This window comes from Podarcis raffonei, chromosome 13 (assembly GCF_027172205.1).
Source record: "Podarcis raffonei isolate rPodRaf1 chromosome 13, rPodRaf1.pri, whole genome shotgun sequence".
NCBI classification, from domain to species: domain Eukaryota; kingdom Metazoa; phylum Chordata; class Lepidosauria; order Squamata; family Lacertidae; genus Podarcis; species Podarcis raffonei.
Window position 1 is genome coordinate 12510213 of NC_070614.1, and position 17893 is coordinate 12528105.

Below are 17893 nucleotides of genomic sequence, written 5' to 3' on the forward strand. Positions count from 1 at the left end.
AGCTTTCTTTTAGGATTTTACCCCACAAAATAAGCTGCTGCAGGGGCCGGATTAAACCAAGCGGAGGGCCAGATTAGGCCCCCGAAACGGACTTTGGGCATGCCTGGACTAGATGATGCTACATCTAGTCTACAAATCTACAATTCTATGATTCTGTGATAATCATGGAAATCTGGGAGAAATTTAAGAGAATGCTTAAACACCCCCCCCGCTTTATTAACTTAATTTAGAAATAGCATTACAAGTGTAAAAAGCACAAGGCAGCAAGCCTCACACTTAGAAAGAATGAACAGGCCTTTGTATTCCAAGCACAAATCCTATCCTAGCCTCTTGTCGGTTCCCAGTGGTTCATTTCCACAGAATCCTCTGTTCTACTTCAAGGCGGTACGAAGATCACTTTAGTAACTCGGGGAATGTCAATTTCTCGCCCACCAAAGGCCTTCAAGGTCACTTTTCTCTCCTCGGTGTCGTTTTTAAAGAAAGCTCTACTTATAAACAGGAGATTCCTTCTCGTCCTGCTCTCAAAAAGTCATACAAGTTTATTCTTTTAAATTAATTTAAACCAGATGTGTTCACTGCTTGGAGCTGGAGCAAGGAATGTCAAGCTGCTGCTGGTTGTCATATATTGAGCTCTTTGGAATTATGAAGAATGGTTAGGCAAAGTGCTTTCCCTCAATCGCTCTCCGCATCGCAGCGGGGGAAAGCCGACGGAACACAGAGGCATTTCTCTCACTTACAAAAGGATTTTTTTCCAGCAGTTTGATTGCAGAAACGAGGAGGGGGCATACAGCGTGACATTGCACTCCTCTTTTCTCCTTATCCTCTTTACAACTGCTTGTATCAAAACAACAGCAAACCCTAAAGGTAAAGGGACCCCTGACCATTAGGTCCAGTCGTGGCCGACTCTGGGGTTGCGGTGCTCATCTCGCTTTACTGGCTTCCAGGTCATGTGGCCAGCATGACTAAGCCGCTTCTGGTGAACCAGAGCAGCACGGAAACGCCGTTTACCTTCCCACCGGAGCGGTACCTCTTTATCTACTTGCACTTTGATGTGCTTTCGAACTGCTAGGTTGGCAGGAGCTGGGACAGAGCAACGGGAGTTCACCCCGTCGCGGGGATTCGAACCGCCGACCTTCTGATCAGCAAGTCCTAGGCTCTGTGGTTTAACCCACAGCACCACCCGCATCCCTCCCAACTGCAAACCCTACTGTAGCATAAACAATGCTTGTACGAACTACATTAGGATGGATCTGTGGAGGAAGCTGGTCCCGTCTCAGTGCGCGTTGGACATCTCTGGATTGAGGCGGCGGCAGGGGGAGGAATAGAAGTGTGTGTGAGATGTATGTGTCTCTGTTAACAATATTAGTAGTAGTGTTTATCCCCTAGACGTGAGCAGGCAGAATATCACAGTGTGCGTGTATGGATAAAAAAGTCGGGTGCCACCCCTAGCCTCTGCAGGACTCCTGGGGGTTCCAGGCACTCACCCAGTGTCTGTGTTCCTTTAGAGCATGGGTAGGCAAACTAAGGCCCGGGGGCCAGATCCGGCCCAATCGCCTTCTAAATTCGGCCCGAGGACGGTCTGGGAATCGGCGTGTTTTTACATGAGTAGAATGTGTCCTTTTATTTAAAATGCATTTCTGGGTTATTTGTGGGGCATAGGAATTCGTTCATCCCCCCCCCAATATAGTCCGGCTCCCCAGGTCTGAGGGACAGTGGAGTGTCCCCCTGCTGAAAAAGCTTGCTGACCCCTGCTTTAGAGAACTGAGACACAGCGGAGATGGCCGTAGCTTTAAGAAATATGGTTTATTCACCTATTTACACCTTCAGTCTGCATGGAGGGAGTCCAGATCGTACAGCATGGTCAAGAGGGACTTGTACCCCACAGCAGTGCAGCCAGCCTGCCCAAGATGGATTCCTTCCTTCCTTCCTTCCTTCCTTCTCCTCCTCCTCTTCAGAACACCCTGCTAAAAGACTCTCTTTTCCTGTCACCTCACACCCAGTTACCTTGGCAACCTTCCAACCCCCGTCTCTGTTCACACCACCACCGCAAGGCCGAGAAGTGGGTCTTGAAGTCTGGGCAACCCAGGACCTCCAAACACACTGCCCAGGCTTGCGTCCAGAGGAGGTTCACTTTGGTGCTGAATATCCAAGTGATTTGATTTCACACTCCATCACCTCTCAAGACGGAAGGATGACAACCACAATACAGTGGTACCTTGGGTTACATATGCTTCAGGTTACATACACTTCAGGTTACAGACTCCACTAACCCAGAAATAGTACCTTGGGTTAAGAACTTTGCTTCAGGATGAGAACAGAAATTGTGCTCTGGCGGTGCGGCAGCAGCGGGAGGCCCCATTAGCTAAAGTGGTACTTCAGGTTAAGAACAGTTTCAGGTTAAGAACAGACCTCTGGAACGAATTAAGTACTTAACCCGAGGTACCACTGTACATGTGTGTGTACACAAACCAGCTTTCAGACAGAGAGAAAAAATGTGAAGACAACTTTTCATTTAAAGAGTCCTCCTTGTACCACAGACACCTGGGACATAAAGGAAGATCACAACCTCTCTTAGCTCTCTCAGCAGACAAGCAGAAAGTTGCCAGCAATTGTAATGAAGGGGTGCTGTGAAGAGTCATAGAGCCATCAAGGAGACATTGTGCTCTCTTCTCCACTCCCTCAAGTACATCTGAATCTCTACTGCATCTCCTAAAACAGGTGGCTTTGCAGATATTGCTGGGACTACAACTCCCATAATCCCCAACCACTGGCCTGAGAGATGGAGGGAGGTTGAAAATAGCTCCTGAAGGACTACAGGTTAGTCACCCCTCCCTGGTACTGCAAAGGGACATCCAACCTTGAGGACAGAGGGCATTTTTCACCAAACGCAAGTAAGATTGTACAGAAAAAGACAGACAAAAACTCTGATCTAGACAACACGGCCTCCATCTTTTTTTTATTTTCTTCAAATTTAAAAACTGCTTGGCAATATTACTGACGAAACACAGGAGTGTTGCTTCAGGTGTCAGTGAATCCTTGGGGGAAAAAGAGAACAGCTTTTTGTACACTGTTTGGGCTCTGACAGGAAGTGGCCAAGCAACATGGCAGCACAGCTCAAGACCACATTCAAGAAAGGCCACCAGTGTAGGGGGTCTGGGTATTTGTCTTGCTTCCTCCAGGAGCAGCTATTTTCAAATGTGCTTCCAGAGGGTTGCTTTGAAGAAAAATAGGGAAGTTCCAAAGGGAAAAGGTCACATGAGAGCTTTGTGTTCCCCTTTCGGTTCCCGTTTGGGACAGCGGAGAAAGGAGGCCTTTCGGTAACAGAGGGGACTCGAAACCGCACGCCAACTTTTGACCTTTGCACAGCGCAGGAACGGCAACAAAAGAAAATATCCCGGGAAGAAAGGTGTCTCTGAGACCAGCCATGGTGGAGGCGGTGCCTTTAAGAGCTGGCATTGCACCAATACACCTTTTAGTCTTGAAACGTACATAGCAAGTTGTCCAGACATGCCCACGGCTGGACCGCGTGATGGTGCTGTGTCCAGCCACTGTTCTTGGCAGACGAAGAGGGCTCACCGGCGCCTGAAGGCTCGCGATATTCTCCAGGCGTTGGGCTCTTCGTAGCGGTTGTAAAGGGGCTCCAGGCGCTGCTGTTTCTTCTGCTTGCTGAGTTTTGTGGGGTCAGAGACCTTGAAGAAGGCAGGGGCGAACTCCACCAGCCAGCGGGGATCGATGGTGGTGACCTCCCGCATATACTCTTTAGTGGTGAGCACCAGCTCATGATATACAACCCTGCAGGACAAGAAAGCGGGACGGGTGATATAGGCCATCCCTCTCTCCCCAGAATGCAGCTCACTCTAAAAACCCTTTCCTCTATGTGCAATATGAAGGCAGATCCCCTACACCAGGCATGGCCAAACCTGGGCCTCCAAAATATAAGATAAAAAACAAATAAAATAAAACCTACATACAGCAACAGTGTTTTGTGTTGTGTAGGCTCCTATGATGTAAGTCATGGGCCCCGCCTGCTAGCCTGCTCCCTAAAATATCACTGGTTTGCTCATTTCTATATATAGGGTGCCTACATTCTGCATGGACTGGTTGCAAGGCAGCTGCAGACTGCAGTGTAGCACAGTTGAATGTAGGTCAGGCTGTTGTATCTAATATTAAAGAGTGCTTGTAGACTGATGATCAGGCAGCATAGACTAAGTGTATGAGTCTTATACCAATGATTGATTTCATGTAATACATAATTTATTTTGATCCCATTATGGCTTTAGATACCTATTAAGTCCATAAATGACCATATAGCATATATTCAGCACAAAAAAACCAGCGACAATTTCTTGTTGACAAAGGACAGCTGGGCATATAAAGGACACCATTACCTTCAGGAGCTTAGGGCAGGCACCCCCAAACGCAGCCTTCCAGGTGTTTTGGGACTACAATTCCCATCATCCCTGACCAGTGGTCCTGTTAGCTAGGGATGATGGGAGCTGTAGTCCCAAAACACCTGGAGGGCCAAGTTTGGCCATGCCTGCCCTACAGCAAGGGTAACTATAGGGCAGTGTTTCATGAACTGGGGTCCCCAGCTGTTGCCGGACTACAACTCCCATCATCCCTGACCAGTGGTCCTGTTAGCTAGGGATGATGGGAGCTGTAGTCCCAAAACACCTGGAGGGCCAAGTTTGGCCATGCCTGCCCTACAGCAAGGGTAACTATAGGGCAGTGTTTCATGAACTGGGGTCCCCAGCTGTTGCCGGACTACAACTCCCATCATCCCTGACCAGTGGTCCTGTTAGCTAGGGATGATGGGAGCTGTAGTCCCAAAACACCTGGAGGGCCAAGTTTGGCCATGCCTGCCCTACAGCAAGGGTAACTATAGGGCAGTGTTTCATGAACTGGGGTCCCCAGCTGTTGCCGGACTACAACTCCCATCATCCCTGACCACTGGTCCCGTTAGCTAGGGATGATGGGAGTCGTAGTCCCACAACACCCGGGGACCCAGGTTTGAGAAACACTGCTGTAGGATCAACAAGAACGAGGACATAAACAGAGCGTGCAGTCTTCAGCAACGTGACAGCTGGTTTGGAATCCCTCCCCCAAACAAATTTGGCATTGAAATATGACAAGACAAAAGCATGTGTATTTCAAAAGGTCTCCAGGTGTGACAGGAGCAAATTCCCACAGCGCTAAGATACCGTATATTTATTTTAAAATGCATGCCACACTTTTATTTGTATTCACTCTTGCTTGCCAACCACACACTCCTTCCTCCTGTAAGAACCATCTAGGCCAGGGCTGGGAAAGCATTTTGGCTCCACAAGTCAGACCCTTATCAGGATTTGCCTTGTGGACCAAATTTGACCATTGGGCGTCACCACCCACCTGTCAATTAAGTGACATCGCAATTGGTGTTGCTTTGAAGCCTCAAAGTTGGGACTTCAAAGCACTTTTGCAAGGAGCTTGAAGGTCCCGACTTCAGGACTTCAAAGCCTAGCAAAGCGCATGGGGTGTGCAAGGGATTAAGTTTCATTGCACACCTGAATCAAGCTGGATTGATTTCCCTTTGTACCAGCTGATGTGCAGGGGGGTCAATCCTACTTAGCATCTTCCTTCCAATAATTTAGCGGGTGGGCAATGCTTTGCGGGGGATGGGGAGCTTGCTTTGGTGACTGGGAGAGGCTGCCAGGACCACGTAACACCAGTCCTGAGAGATCTGCATTGGCTCCCAGTACGTTTCCGAGCACAATTCAAAGTGTTGGCGCTGACCTTTAAAGCCCTAAACGGCCTCTGCCCAGTATACCTGAAGGAGCGTCTCCACCCTCATCGTTCAGCCCGGACACTGAGGTCCAGCGCCGAGGGCCTGCTGGCGGTTCCCTCATTGCGAGAAGTGAGGTTACAGAGAACCAGACAGAGGGCCTTCTCGGTAGTGGCACCCGCCCTGTGGAACACCCTCCCTTCAGATGTGAAGGAAATAAGCAGCTATCTTATCTTTAAAAGACATCTGAAGGCAGCCCTGTTTAGGGAAGTTTTTAATATTTAATGCTGCATTGTTTTTAACACTTGATTGGGAGCTGCCCAGAGTGGCTGGGGAAACTCAGCCAGATGGGCGGGGTATAAATAAATTTTTTATTTTTATTATTATTATTATTATTATTATTATTATTATTATTATTACATGCCACTTCCCAGGAGTGCAGTCAAATCAAGTCCTTTGCAAGCCTCCCCATGTGGTTCTATTCAACAGTAAATGGGGTTGAAGCCCATGATCTCCCTCTTAACTTTCAACTGTGTCATACAAACATCCCTTTTCTTGGTAGAAACAATGACGTCCGGCAGCCCCAGCCTCCTTACCATTCAGGCTGGCGGTTGAAGAGGGCACTTGAGGGGTGGATGTAGACGACCTGCTGGTCAATCAAGGTCCGGTAGCCCTCTTGGGGATCCTTCTTGGCCGCATTCCGGAAGAAACCGCTGCAAATGGCTTTCTGGACGCGTACGGTGGCTTTTCCACATGACACTACGTCCAGCTTGTGCCTGTCCAACCAGAGGAGTGGTGGAAGAGTTTAGAACAGAAGCTTCGGTTGATGCAAATCCAGGCTACACCCAAGTCCACACACACACAAACTCCACAGCTAAAACTTTGCCGTGATCCCCAGGAAAGTGCTCTGCTTGAAAGAGTTTTGCCCAGCTCAAAAACTTATGTTCAACTTTTTGAAATTAGATTATCTTCATCGGGTGTACTATTTCTGCTGCTCTAGTGCTTAGCGGAAGGGACGCGGGTGGCGCTGTGGGTTAAACCACGGGGTCTAGGACTTGCCGATTAGAAGGTCGGCGGTTTGAATACCCACGACGGAGTGAGCTCCTGTCGCTCGGTCCCTGCTCCTGCCAACCTAGCAGTTCGAAAGTACGTCAAAGTGCAAGTAGATAAATAGGTACCGCTCCGGCGGGAAGTTAAATGGCGTTTCCGTGCGCTGCTCTGGTTTGCCAGAAGCGGCTTAGTCATGCTGGCCACATGACCCGGAAGCTGTACGCCGGCTCCCTCGGCCAATGAAGCGAGATGAGCGCGCAACCCCAGAGTCGGTCATGACTGGACCTAATGGTCAGGGATCCCTTTACCTTACCTACTATGAGCACATTCCTAATTAAGACTAGGGGTGGGCCATGTCTGGCTGTGTGTTTGCCTCCTCGCAAGCAAGCGAGGCAGGCAGTCTCTGTCCTCCCAAGCGACCACTGGGGAGGAAAGAGACTGGCCGCCCACCACACTTGCTCACAGCCAAGCAGGGAGGCAGACGGGAGAGCAGGTGATTTGAGCTGAGAATACATCATGGCGCTGCCAGCACAGCACAGGTAGGCAGGCAGGTGTGTTGGCGGTGGCCGGGGAGCTACTATGTATTGCCAGCTCAAAAAGTCTGAAACCAGTACAGTGGTACCTCGGGTTACATACGCTTCAGGTTACAGACTCCGCTAACCCAGAAATATTACCTTGGGTTAAGAACTTTGCTTCAGGATGAGAACAGAAATCGTGCAGCGGCAGCGGGAGGCCCCCTTAGCTAAAGTGGTACCTCAGGTTAAGAACAGTTTCAGGTTAAGAACGGACCTCAAGAACGAATTAAGTACTTAACATGAGGTACCACTGTATCGTGATCTGAACATCATATGGGTTTTGGACGATGAACTGAAAACCGGCCAGCTCTAATTAAGACTCTGAAGGCTGAGATGCCTTTGGGAGAACTGACACACAGAATGGATGCTTCCCCCGTTGTCTCCCCCATCCCAAGGAAGCAATAGAAGAAGAAAATTAAAAGACAATTAAAAAATCCATATGAGCACTGAACGTAATGGGTGTCCCGGCTCCCATCTTCAACCACGAATCTACCGGCGAGCTGCAGGCCACCTGAACGAAGCTCATGGATCACTGGTCCATGACAGTTTGGGAACCTCCTGTTCTAGCACATTTCTCCTGTCTGTAGCCAGACCCTCACCTATCCATGATGCCCAACATCTGTTTGCGAATATCCTGGGCACGGCGCAGCGATCGGGCTTGGATGAAGTTCTCATAGCACCAGGGATTGGAGAACTTGTTGTTCTTCCAGGAGTTGTACACGGCCAGAAGCGTGAGGTGGTCCCCTTCCGTCTGGTGAAACTTGGCTTTCTTCTGGTCAGCGAGAGCTTGTTTGTCCTACAACGCACACAAGCAAAACAGGAATTGAGTTTTATCCAGCATCCCCCATGTCATCAGGAACACCAAAAGAACAGGGACAGAACTCCGGCTTATAAGGAATCGGTTTCTGGAGGAGCCAATATAATTTACCTAAAATTTACAAAATGGCAACAAGTGCACACACAAAATGGTAGTATCTACGCAGGTCAGCTAAAAAAAGGCACAATCGCAAATAATTTTAACAACATTTACAGTCATGCCTTGGAAGTCGAACGGAATCCGTTCTGGAAATCTGTTCGACTTCCAAAACGTTCAGAAACCAAAGCGTGGCTTCCGATTGGTTGCAGGAAGCTCCTGCAGCCAATCAGAAGCCCCGTCGGACATTCGGGTTCCAAAGAACGTTCGCAAACCGGAACACTCAATTCCAGGTTTGCGGCGTTCAGGAGCCAAAACGTCCGAGTACCAAGGCGTTTGGGATGCAAAGTACGACTGTATAGCCTTTGAACAAATTATTGGAACCCATCACACGATTTTCTGTAGTCATTATTTGTTATTGCACTATTTTAAGGGGCTGGCATTACCAAGGGATTTGTGCTAATGTTTCTGGACAGGTGCAGACAGACTATGGGGTGTGGGAAGGCAAAGAGAAGTGGTTTGACTTCTACTACACTGGCGCCTTCAATTACTTGTGCAAACTGAACACACAAACTGTTTCTATATATATATGTATTTCAACACCACATTTTGATTTTCATCTCTAGTCGATGAAGCAATTCAAGGCTGGCTGGCTGATGACACAAACTGAAGAAAAGTTGCATATTTTATTGCTCAGCTGCAAGGGGCCACTGCCTATGCTTCTTCCCCCTTTTGACATCATTTTAGGCTCTTTACACCTTCTAGAGCAGGTGTGGGGAACCTCTGACCCTCCAAATGTTGCAGAAATACAACTCCCATCCACCCACAACAAGTATAACCAATGGCCAGGGATGATGGGAGATGTAGTTTAGCAACATCTGGAGGGCAAAAGGTCCCCTACATCTGCTCTAGAGTCAGGCATCTGACCTGCTGAAATATCTGCTAAGTATGGGACGGACAATATAAAATAATGGTCAAGTATTTAAAACATCTGCTTATTACAAACGTTAACACAAGGGAGTCAATGATAATTCAACCTTAGTTAACAGGGAATCAATCACAGCTAACTGCCACATCAAACCTGCGCACTTCCTTGTGTGCCCGATCTACTTCTTCTTCTTGTCGATTTTTGTCATTTTGAATTTACTGACATGCTCTGTTGTTTTGTACATTTGGTATTTCCAATGTTCTCCTTGTTTAATGTTGTGAAGCTTCGTTGCAAGCCTCTTTGAGCACAGCTCAAAAGTGGCACGTGAAGTCAAAAAATTAATCAATTTTCCAAAACAATGAGTTGATGCCCAGTAACTCTAGCTGCGCAAAGTGAATCCGTGACAGGGAACTGCAGTCTCCCACATCTAGGTCCGATTCACTACCCACCAGACCAGCACTCCATGTTCTTTTCCTCTTCCCTGGCGCTGGCCCAGCTGCGACCAGTGCCAGGCTGCCTTGAGAGTCCAATCCCTGCAAACATGCCCATTTACCTTGGGTCGGTAGAAGACGTTCTGCACCGACAACATGGAGACGATGGTGAGCATTTCCTCGCTGCATCCCAGATGCACCGACATGATGAGCATCTTGCACAACATGGGCTCCAGGGGGAACTCGGCCATCTGTCGGGAAGGAAGGGAACGGCATTCACAGCTGGTTATTTCTTCGAATCTGTGCAGCCTCCCCAAGCAGTGGCAGTCAACCTGATTGCAGCAAACCACCGAACTTTGTCTTTTTTTTTGGGGGGGGGAGGCAGGAACAGAATGCCCCAAGTATTTGCACACACATTTCAATACTCCCTCTTTGATTTTCATTTCTACCTTATGAAACTGGTTATCTGGTATACCTATCATAACTGAAGCTCTTTCTTCCCAGAGATGGTTCCCAGAGCAAATCCAGGGCTAGGGACCTCTAACCATCTCTTGCCCCAGTGCTGCACAGGGAGCTTTCCCCCACCCCCAAAGTCAGGGCAGGTCACAAGGGTTTAGCACACCCGCAATGGATTTCAGGATTCTGGCAAGCTCAGCCACCTTGTTCTCTCCTTTTGTAAAACAAGTTTCTAGTTCCTATGGGTGAGAAATTAGAAATACGTACAGTGGTACCCCGCAAGACGAATGCCTCGCTAAACGAAAAACGCGCAAGACGAAAGGGTTTTCTGATTTTTTAGCCGCTTCGCAAGACAAATTTTCCTATGGGCCTTTCTCGCAAAACGAAATTTTTTTTGAGTTTTTCCCCACAGGCTCCCTCTAAACTTCAGCGGAGCGGGGCGGGCTGGGAGGGAATCCCTTGGACCCCCGCCAGACTTCCCACAGCTCTTTTGAAGTCTGGTGGGGGGAGAAGGGCTTTTCTTCCCACCGCCAGCCTTCAGAACAGCCTTCTGAAGGCTGGCGGTGGGAAGAAAAGCCCTTCTCCCCCCGCCTGCCTACAGAAGAGGTTCGAGGAAAGAGGCGAAGGAGCGCTGCCCCTTCACCTCTGTCCCTGGAGCTTGCCGTTCTCCCCCGGCCTGCCTTCAGAAGAGGTCCGGGGACAGACTGTCCCCGGACCTGGTCTGAAGGCGGTTTCCATAGGAACGCATTAATTGATTTTCAATGCATTCCTATGGGAAACCGTGCTTCGCAAGACAAAAAACTCGCAAGAAGAAAAAACTCGTGGAACGAATTAATTTCGTCTTGCGGGGCACCACTGTATCATCTCTCTTCTGTATCTGGTACAATCTCAGGGAGAAAGGCTGAGCAGAGCTTTCCAGATCACTGGGGTAGGGAGAAAAGGGTTTCCAACACCCTCTGCGGTTCCTTCTCCCCCAGACTGCTGCATCTAGTTCCTGGCCCATTTCCACTATTTTCAGATCTACACTGGCTCACAGTACGTTTCCAAGCACAATTCAAAGTGTTGGTGCTGAACTTTATAGACCTAAACAGCCTCGGCCCAGTATACCTGAAAGAGTGTCTCCACCCCCATCCTTCAGCCTGGACGCTGAGGTCCAGCTCCGAGGGCCTTCTGGTGTGAGAAGTGAGGTTACAGGGAACCAGGCGGAAGGCCTTCTCGGTAGTGGCACCCACAGGCCCTCCCATCAGATGTCAAGGAGATAAATAACTATGCAACTTTTAGAAGACATTTGAAGGCAGCCCTGTATCTGGAAGTTTTTAAATGTTTGATGTTTTAATCTGCTGGAAGCAACCCAGTCAGATGGGCGGCATATAAATAATCACAATCAAAATCCCAGAACTTTAATGCAATAACAAATAAGGAGGAAGAGCAAATGTAAGGAGACTCAAGTTGCTTATTCTAGCTGCAAACACTAGGTTCTACAAGTACCGTATTTTTTGCACCATAACACTCACTTTTTTCCTCCTAGAAAGTAAGGGGAAATGTCTGTGCGCGTTATGGAGCGAATGCCTGCGGGTGGCGGGGGGGATCTGCTGCAGTCGTGAGCAGAGGATCCATGGTTCCCCTTCCTTCCCTCCTCCGTGGTTACAAAGCATGGATCTGAATGGATCCTCAGGATTTTTGCATTGGGCTACTCCAAACTCACTGTCAGATCACATGTCTGTGGCCACAGCATGAACCACAAAAATCCACTATATCCACTATTTCGTTTAGAATATTTTTTTCTTGTTTTCCTCCTCTAAAAACTACGTGCGTGTTATGGTCTGGTGCGTGTTATAGAGCGAAAAATACGGTAGTGTTTCCCAAAGATTCCCCGAGCTTGGACATCCCTTCCACCACCCCCATCCCCACAGCCATGAGACCTGTACAGTGCAGGGCCTACCCGGCGTCCCAGTCGGGTGAGCAGCCCCTCGTCATCCAGGGCACCCAGAGTGTACAGCTGCTCCATTGCGGTGATCAGAGTTTCCATTGGCGGAGCATCCATGAAATCAAAGGAGAGCAGGTCGTTGATTCCCATAGCCTGTGTATGTGCGTGAGAGAGAGGGAGGAGAGAACATGAGGTGTGCTGTACAAACATCTAGATAAAAAAGGTAAAGGTGAATGACTAATTCATCATGCGAAAGGCTGGGCTGGATGAATCCCTGGCTGGAATTAAGATTGCCAGAAGAAATATCAACAACCTCAGATATGCAGATGACACAACCTTGATGGCAGAAAGTGAGTGGGAATTAAAGAACCTTTTAATGAGGGTGAAAGAGGAGAGCGCAAAATATGGTCTGAAGCTCAACATCAAAAAAACCAAGATCATGGCCACTGGGCCCATCACCTCCTGGCAAACAGAAGGGGAAGAAATGGAGGCAGTGAGAGATTTTACTTTCTTGGGCAAACTGCGGGAGGCAGTGGAAGACAAGAAGTGCCTGGCATGCTCTGGTCCATGGGGTCACGAAGAGTCGGACACGACTAAACAACAACAAAAGACCCCTGGACGGTTAAGTCCAATCAAAGGCGACTATGGGGTTGTGGCACTCATCTCGCTTTCAGACCGAGGGAGCTGGCATTTGTCCGCAGACAGTTTTCCAGGTCATGTGGCCAGCATGACTAAACCGCTTCTGGCACAGCAGGAAACCGGGGCAGAAGCCAGAGCGCATGGAAACGCCATTTACTTTCCCGCTGCAGTGGTACCTATTTATGTACTTGCACTGGCATGCTTTCGAATTGCTAGGTTGGCAGGAGCTGGGACAGAGCAACGGGAGCTCACTCAGTCGCAGGGATTCGAACCGCCGACCTTCCGATCGGCAAGCCCAAGAGGCTCAGTGGTTTAGACCATGCCTTGTACAAACAAACGAAAAGAACACAGCTCAAATGCTACGAACGGAAGGAAGGTTCATTTTACAAGGCGCTACAAAGATGCTCTGCAAGGCTTTTCTCGATATGGCTCCTCCATAAGAGACCAGCTGCTGCGTCACCAGCGCCTACCTTAAGGGACAGCACAGTGCTGGCCAAGTTGGTCCTCTGGATCTCAGGCACGTTGGTGGTGAGCATCTCGTCGCGGTAGGCCCGCTCTGTGTACAGCCGGTAGCACTTGCCTGGCCCGGTTCTCCCAGCCCTCCCAGCTCGCTGCTTGGCTTGGGCCTGTGGGAGTCATAGATAAGAAACCAGGTCAGTGATTTCCCCCCCCCTCCTCTGTATTTTTTATTAGATTATCTGTTTTACATTTTAGAATATTCATTTAAGCAACCTTAAAACATCAATGCCTTCCCTTCTTCTCTTTCCATGGTTTATTCTGCATAACGTAAATCCCTGCGTATTTTATATAAACTAAACCATTCAGTTTTCCATTATTACATCCATCAAAACTATTTACACTATTGAATTTATCTTAATGCTGCCCATGTTTGACCAAACTGCGGGAGGCAGTGGAAGACAGGAGTGCCTGGCGTGCTCTGGTCCATGGGGTCACGAAGAGTTGGACACGACTAAACAACAACAACATTCACCTAATAGCACAAGCAGACAAAGCATTTTCTTCTCCGTATTTCATAGGGCTGAGCAAGAGAAATCCATCACATCTGCCAACAGAAATTCTTCTATCTCCCACGGACCCCAGTCGCAGATCTTGTGTAGAACAGCCACCCAGCCACGTACCTGAGAAATAGGTGTCACAACCAGCTGGTCAATTCCTGTCTTTGAGTTGTATACTTTCTGCTTCACAAACCCAGGGTCCACCACGTAATAGATGCCGTCAATTGTGAGCGAAGTTTCAGCGATGTTCGTGGCAATGACCACCTAGATAGGACGAAAGGGACAGACACGCAGCCTGGGTCAGACAGCATGCTAAACAGGAGGCAGCAAAAGCCTCCACAGACTGGTCCAGAAGGGAACTTTCACAGGAATCGTATTAGTGGTGGAAGTAGCTACCTTTCGACTCCCTGGGGGAGCTGGGTCAAAGATGCGTGTCTGCATCTCGCTAGGCAGCGCCGAGTAAACGGGCAAGATGATCAGCTCAGGGACATCAGGACCCAGGGATTTCATTCGCTCATAGAGGATCTCGCAAGCCGTGTCGATCTCCTCCTGGCCAGTCAAAAACACCAGGATGTCTCCTGCAGAAAAGGAAAACGGTTCCTCCGATTAGCTCCACCCGCAGGCAGGCCAGGGCACAACATTTACAACTTCAGGAACAGATAATAATAATAATAATAATAATAATAATAATAATAATAATAATATTTTATTATTTATACCTCACCCATCTGGCTGGCTTTCCCCAGCCACTCTGGGCGGCTTCCAACCGAATATTAAAAACAATACAGTGTCAGACATTAAAAACTTCCCTAAACAGGGCCGCCTTCAGTTGTCTTTTAAAAGTAAAATACAGTGGTACCTCGGGTTACACACGCTTCAGGTTACATACGCTTCAGGTGACAGACTCCGCTAACCCAGAAATAGTACCTTGGGTTAAGAACTTTGCTTCAGGATGAGAACAGAAATCGTGTTCCAGCGGGGTGGCAGCAGCAGGAGGCCCCATTAGCTAGAGTGGTGCTTCAGGTTAAGAACAGTTTCAGGTTAAGAACGGACCTTTGGAACGAATTAAGTACTTAACCCGAGGTTAAGCTGTTTATTGTAGTTGTTTATTGCCTTGACATCTGCTGGGAGGGCGTTCCACAGGGCAGACACCACTACCGAGAAGGCCCTCTGCCTGGTTCCCTGTAACTTGGCTTCTCGCAGTGAGGGAACCGCCAGAAGGCCCTCGACGCTGGACCTCAGTGTCCAGGCAGAACGATGGGGGTAGAGACGCTCCTTCAGGTATACAGGACCGAGGCTGTTTAGGGCTTTAAATGTGAGCACCAACACTTGGAATTGTGCTCGGAAAAATACTGGGAGCCAATGAAGATAAAAAATATGAAATTGGCCAGTTTTCACAAACTCAGCTTCATTTAAATCGAGGGGAAAGCAAACTTCTGGCCCTTATGGCTGTCAAAGCAAGCTTGAAAATTTGTTGTTAGGTGGGTGCCAAACTGACAACTTTGAATGATTTGCTGTGCCTGAAGGAGAATGGTTTGGGAGGCAAGTTCAGCATAAACAGAGTGGTCGTTTTCTTCTCTGATCACTTGTAGCTGAGTGAGATTGTCTTCCATGAACACGGGCTTAACAGGGAGTCCATAAATGACTATAGAGTAGTATGGTTTGGGGAAATGTAGCTTCTCGTTTGCAAGATGGGTGCACATAGGAGGGTAGTGTGCTACAGATCTGGGATAGCTCAGCTGGTAGAGCATGAGACTCTTAATCTCAAAGTCGAGGGTTCGAGCCCCACATTGGGCAAAAGATTCCTGCATTACCCTCATGGCCCCTTCCAACTCTACAATTCTATTATTCTAGGATTGGTAAAGGACTCCTGACCATTAGGTCCAGTCGTGACCGACTCTGGGGTTACAGCGCTCATCTCGCTTTATTGGCCGAGGGAGCCGGCGTACAGCTTCCGGGTCATGTGGCCAGCATGACTAAGCCGCTTCTGGCGAACCAGAGCAGCGCACGGAAACACCGTTTACCTTCCCGCCGGAGCGGTACCTATTTATCTGCTTGCACTATGACGTGCTTTCGAACTGTTAGGTTGGCAGGAGCAGGGACCGAGCAACGGGAGCTCACCCCGTCACGGGAATTCGAACCGCCGACCTTCTGATCAGCAAGCCCTAGGCTCTGTGGTTTAACCCACAGCGCCATCCACCATCAAAGGTTTCTTCTTGTTGGCCAGTGAAGAGTATCTACAGCAGACTACCCCACTCTCATAGCAGGTCTATGCGGATGAGATAGACCTTTAAAGTGTCTTTCAACTTTTTTTAGAACTTCAAAAACAAAACTGATGAACAGAAAAGAGAGGACTTAAAACATCATCTAGTCCAAGCCAGCCACACGAGGCAAAAAAAAAAAAAAAAGAAAAGAAAAGAAAAGAAAGAAAGAAAGAAAGAAGGCAAAGAACCCCTGGATGGTTAAGTCCACTCAAAGGCGACTATGGGGTTTGTGGCGCTCATCTCAATTTCAGGCCGAGGGAGCCGGCGTTTGTCCACAGAGAGCTTTCTGGGTCATGTGGCCAGCAGAACTAAACCACTTCTGGTGCAACGGGACACCGTGGTGGAAGAAGAAAGAAGAAGAGTTTGGATTTGATATCCTGCTTTATCACTACCCGAAGGAGTCTCAAAGGGCTAACATTCTCCTTTCCCTTCCTCTCCCACAACGAACACTCTTGTGAGGTGAGTGGGGCTGAGAGACTTCAAAGAAGTGTGACTGGCCCAAGGTCACCCAGCAGCTGCGTGTAGAGGAGTGGAGACGCGAACCCGGTTCACCAGATTACGAGTCTACCGCTCTTAACCACTACACCACACTGGAAGCCAGAGTGTACGGAAACGCCGTTTACCTTTCCGCCACAGCGGTACCTATTTATCTCCTTGCACTGGCGTGCTTTTGAACTGCTAGGTTGGCAGGAGCTGGGACAGAGCAACGGGAGCTCACCCTGTTGCGGGGATTCAAACCACTGACCTTCTGATCGGCAAGCCCAAGAGTCTCGGTGGTTTAGACCACAGGGCCACCTTGGAAGCTGCAGGAGTGCTCTATGATTACTGCATGGGACTGAAAGCCTTCCATCCTCCAACATGAAGCAACCTTCGAGGTGAGCACCAACATTCCATGCCTTACCTGGTGGCTCTGTCAAGTGGATCTGCATGACTGTGATCAGGCTGGCATCCAGGTAATCTGTCTCTGGCTCCTTAGTATAGAGAATCTCCACTGGGTACGTCCTGCCTGGGATGGTAAAGATGGGAGCCTCGTAGAAGTACTGGGAGAACTTGACCGCGTCCAAGGTGGCCGACGTCACTATCAACTTCATGTCTTGCCTCTTCTGAACCGTCTGCAGGAGAGAAGTTGGCAAAGCATGTTCAGTGCAGGAAAAAAGGTACACAGCAACACAAGCCATGAGGGGGAAACAGCCCTGGCTGCCAGCCAGACTAATTCGAGGACCAATCAAGAGCTGGGGCCCAGGACAGACAGGCTTCTTTCTTATTTTCTGAGCACAGGGTTACACAGTGGAGAATCCATATCCTTGTTAATAAAGCCTTCTGTCATTGGGAAATGATATATTAATAAATAATAATAATAATAATAATAATAATAATAATAATAATAATATTTATTTATACCCCACCCTCCCCAGCCAAGGCCGGGCTCAGGGCGGCTAACAAGCAATAATAAAAACAAGTTGAATGATTACAACTTAAAAACAAAATTAAAATACAACATTAAAATATTGAAACATTAAATATTAAAATGCGGCCTCATCGCAGGAGGAGAAAGGAAAAGAAAAAAGAAAGAGAGGGAGGGAATCAAATTGGCTCCAAGCCAAAGGCCAGGCAGAACAACTCAGTCTTACAGGCCCTGTGGAAAGAAATCAGATCCTGCAGGGCCCTGGTCTCATGAGGCAGAGTGTTCCACCAGGCTGGAGCCAGTGTTGAAAAGGCCCTGGCTCTGGTTGAAGCTAATCTAACTTCCTTAGGGCCCGGGACCACTAGGGTGTTGCTATTTATGGACCTTGAGGCTCTCCGTGGGGCATACCGGGAGAGGCGGTCCCGTAGGTACGAGGGTCCTAGACCATAAATAAATGAAAAAAATGTTTGAAATAACTTTTGTTAAAAAACCAGAAGCCTTTTTATTAGGAACCGAGGTACCGAGACT

At 48.5% G+C, this 17893-nt stretch overlaps 1 protein-coding gene across 2 annotated transcripts in view; it reads right to left on the minus strand.

The window, feature by feature from the left end:
* Positions 1 to 2930: 2930 nt before the first annotated feature.
* DHX8 (DEAH-box helicase 8) overlaps positions 2931 to 17893 on the minus strand; it is a 34344-nt gene continuing 19381 nt past the window's right edge. For both annotated transcript variants that reach the window (XM_053363727.1, XM_053363726.1), the window contains exons 15-23: positions 16862 to 17072; positions 14093 to 14274; positions 13820 to 13960; positions 13151 to 13306; positions 12057 to 12194; positions 9781 to 9909; positions 7986 to 8182; positions 6358 to 6537; positions 2931 to 3792 (exon numbers count right to left, since the gene is read on the minus strand). In XM_053363727.1, the coding sequence (XP_053219702.1) occupies positions 3573 to 3792; positions 6358 to 6537; positions 7986 to 8182; positions 9781 to 9909; positions 12057 to 12194; positions 13151 to 13306; positions 13820 to 13960; positions 14093 to 14274; positions 16862 to 17072 (1554 nt within the window). In that variant the 3' untranslated portion in view covers positions 2931 to 3572. The remainder of the gene's footprint in view (positions 3793 to 6357; positions 6538 to 7985; positions 8183 to 9780; positions 9910 to 12056; positions 12195 to 13150; positions 13307 to 13819; positions 13961 to 14092; positions 14275 to 16861; positions 17073 to 17893) is intronic.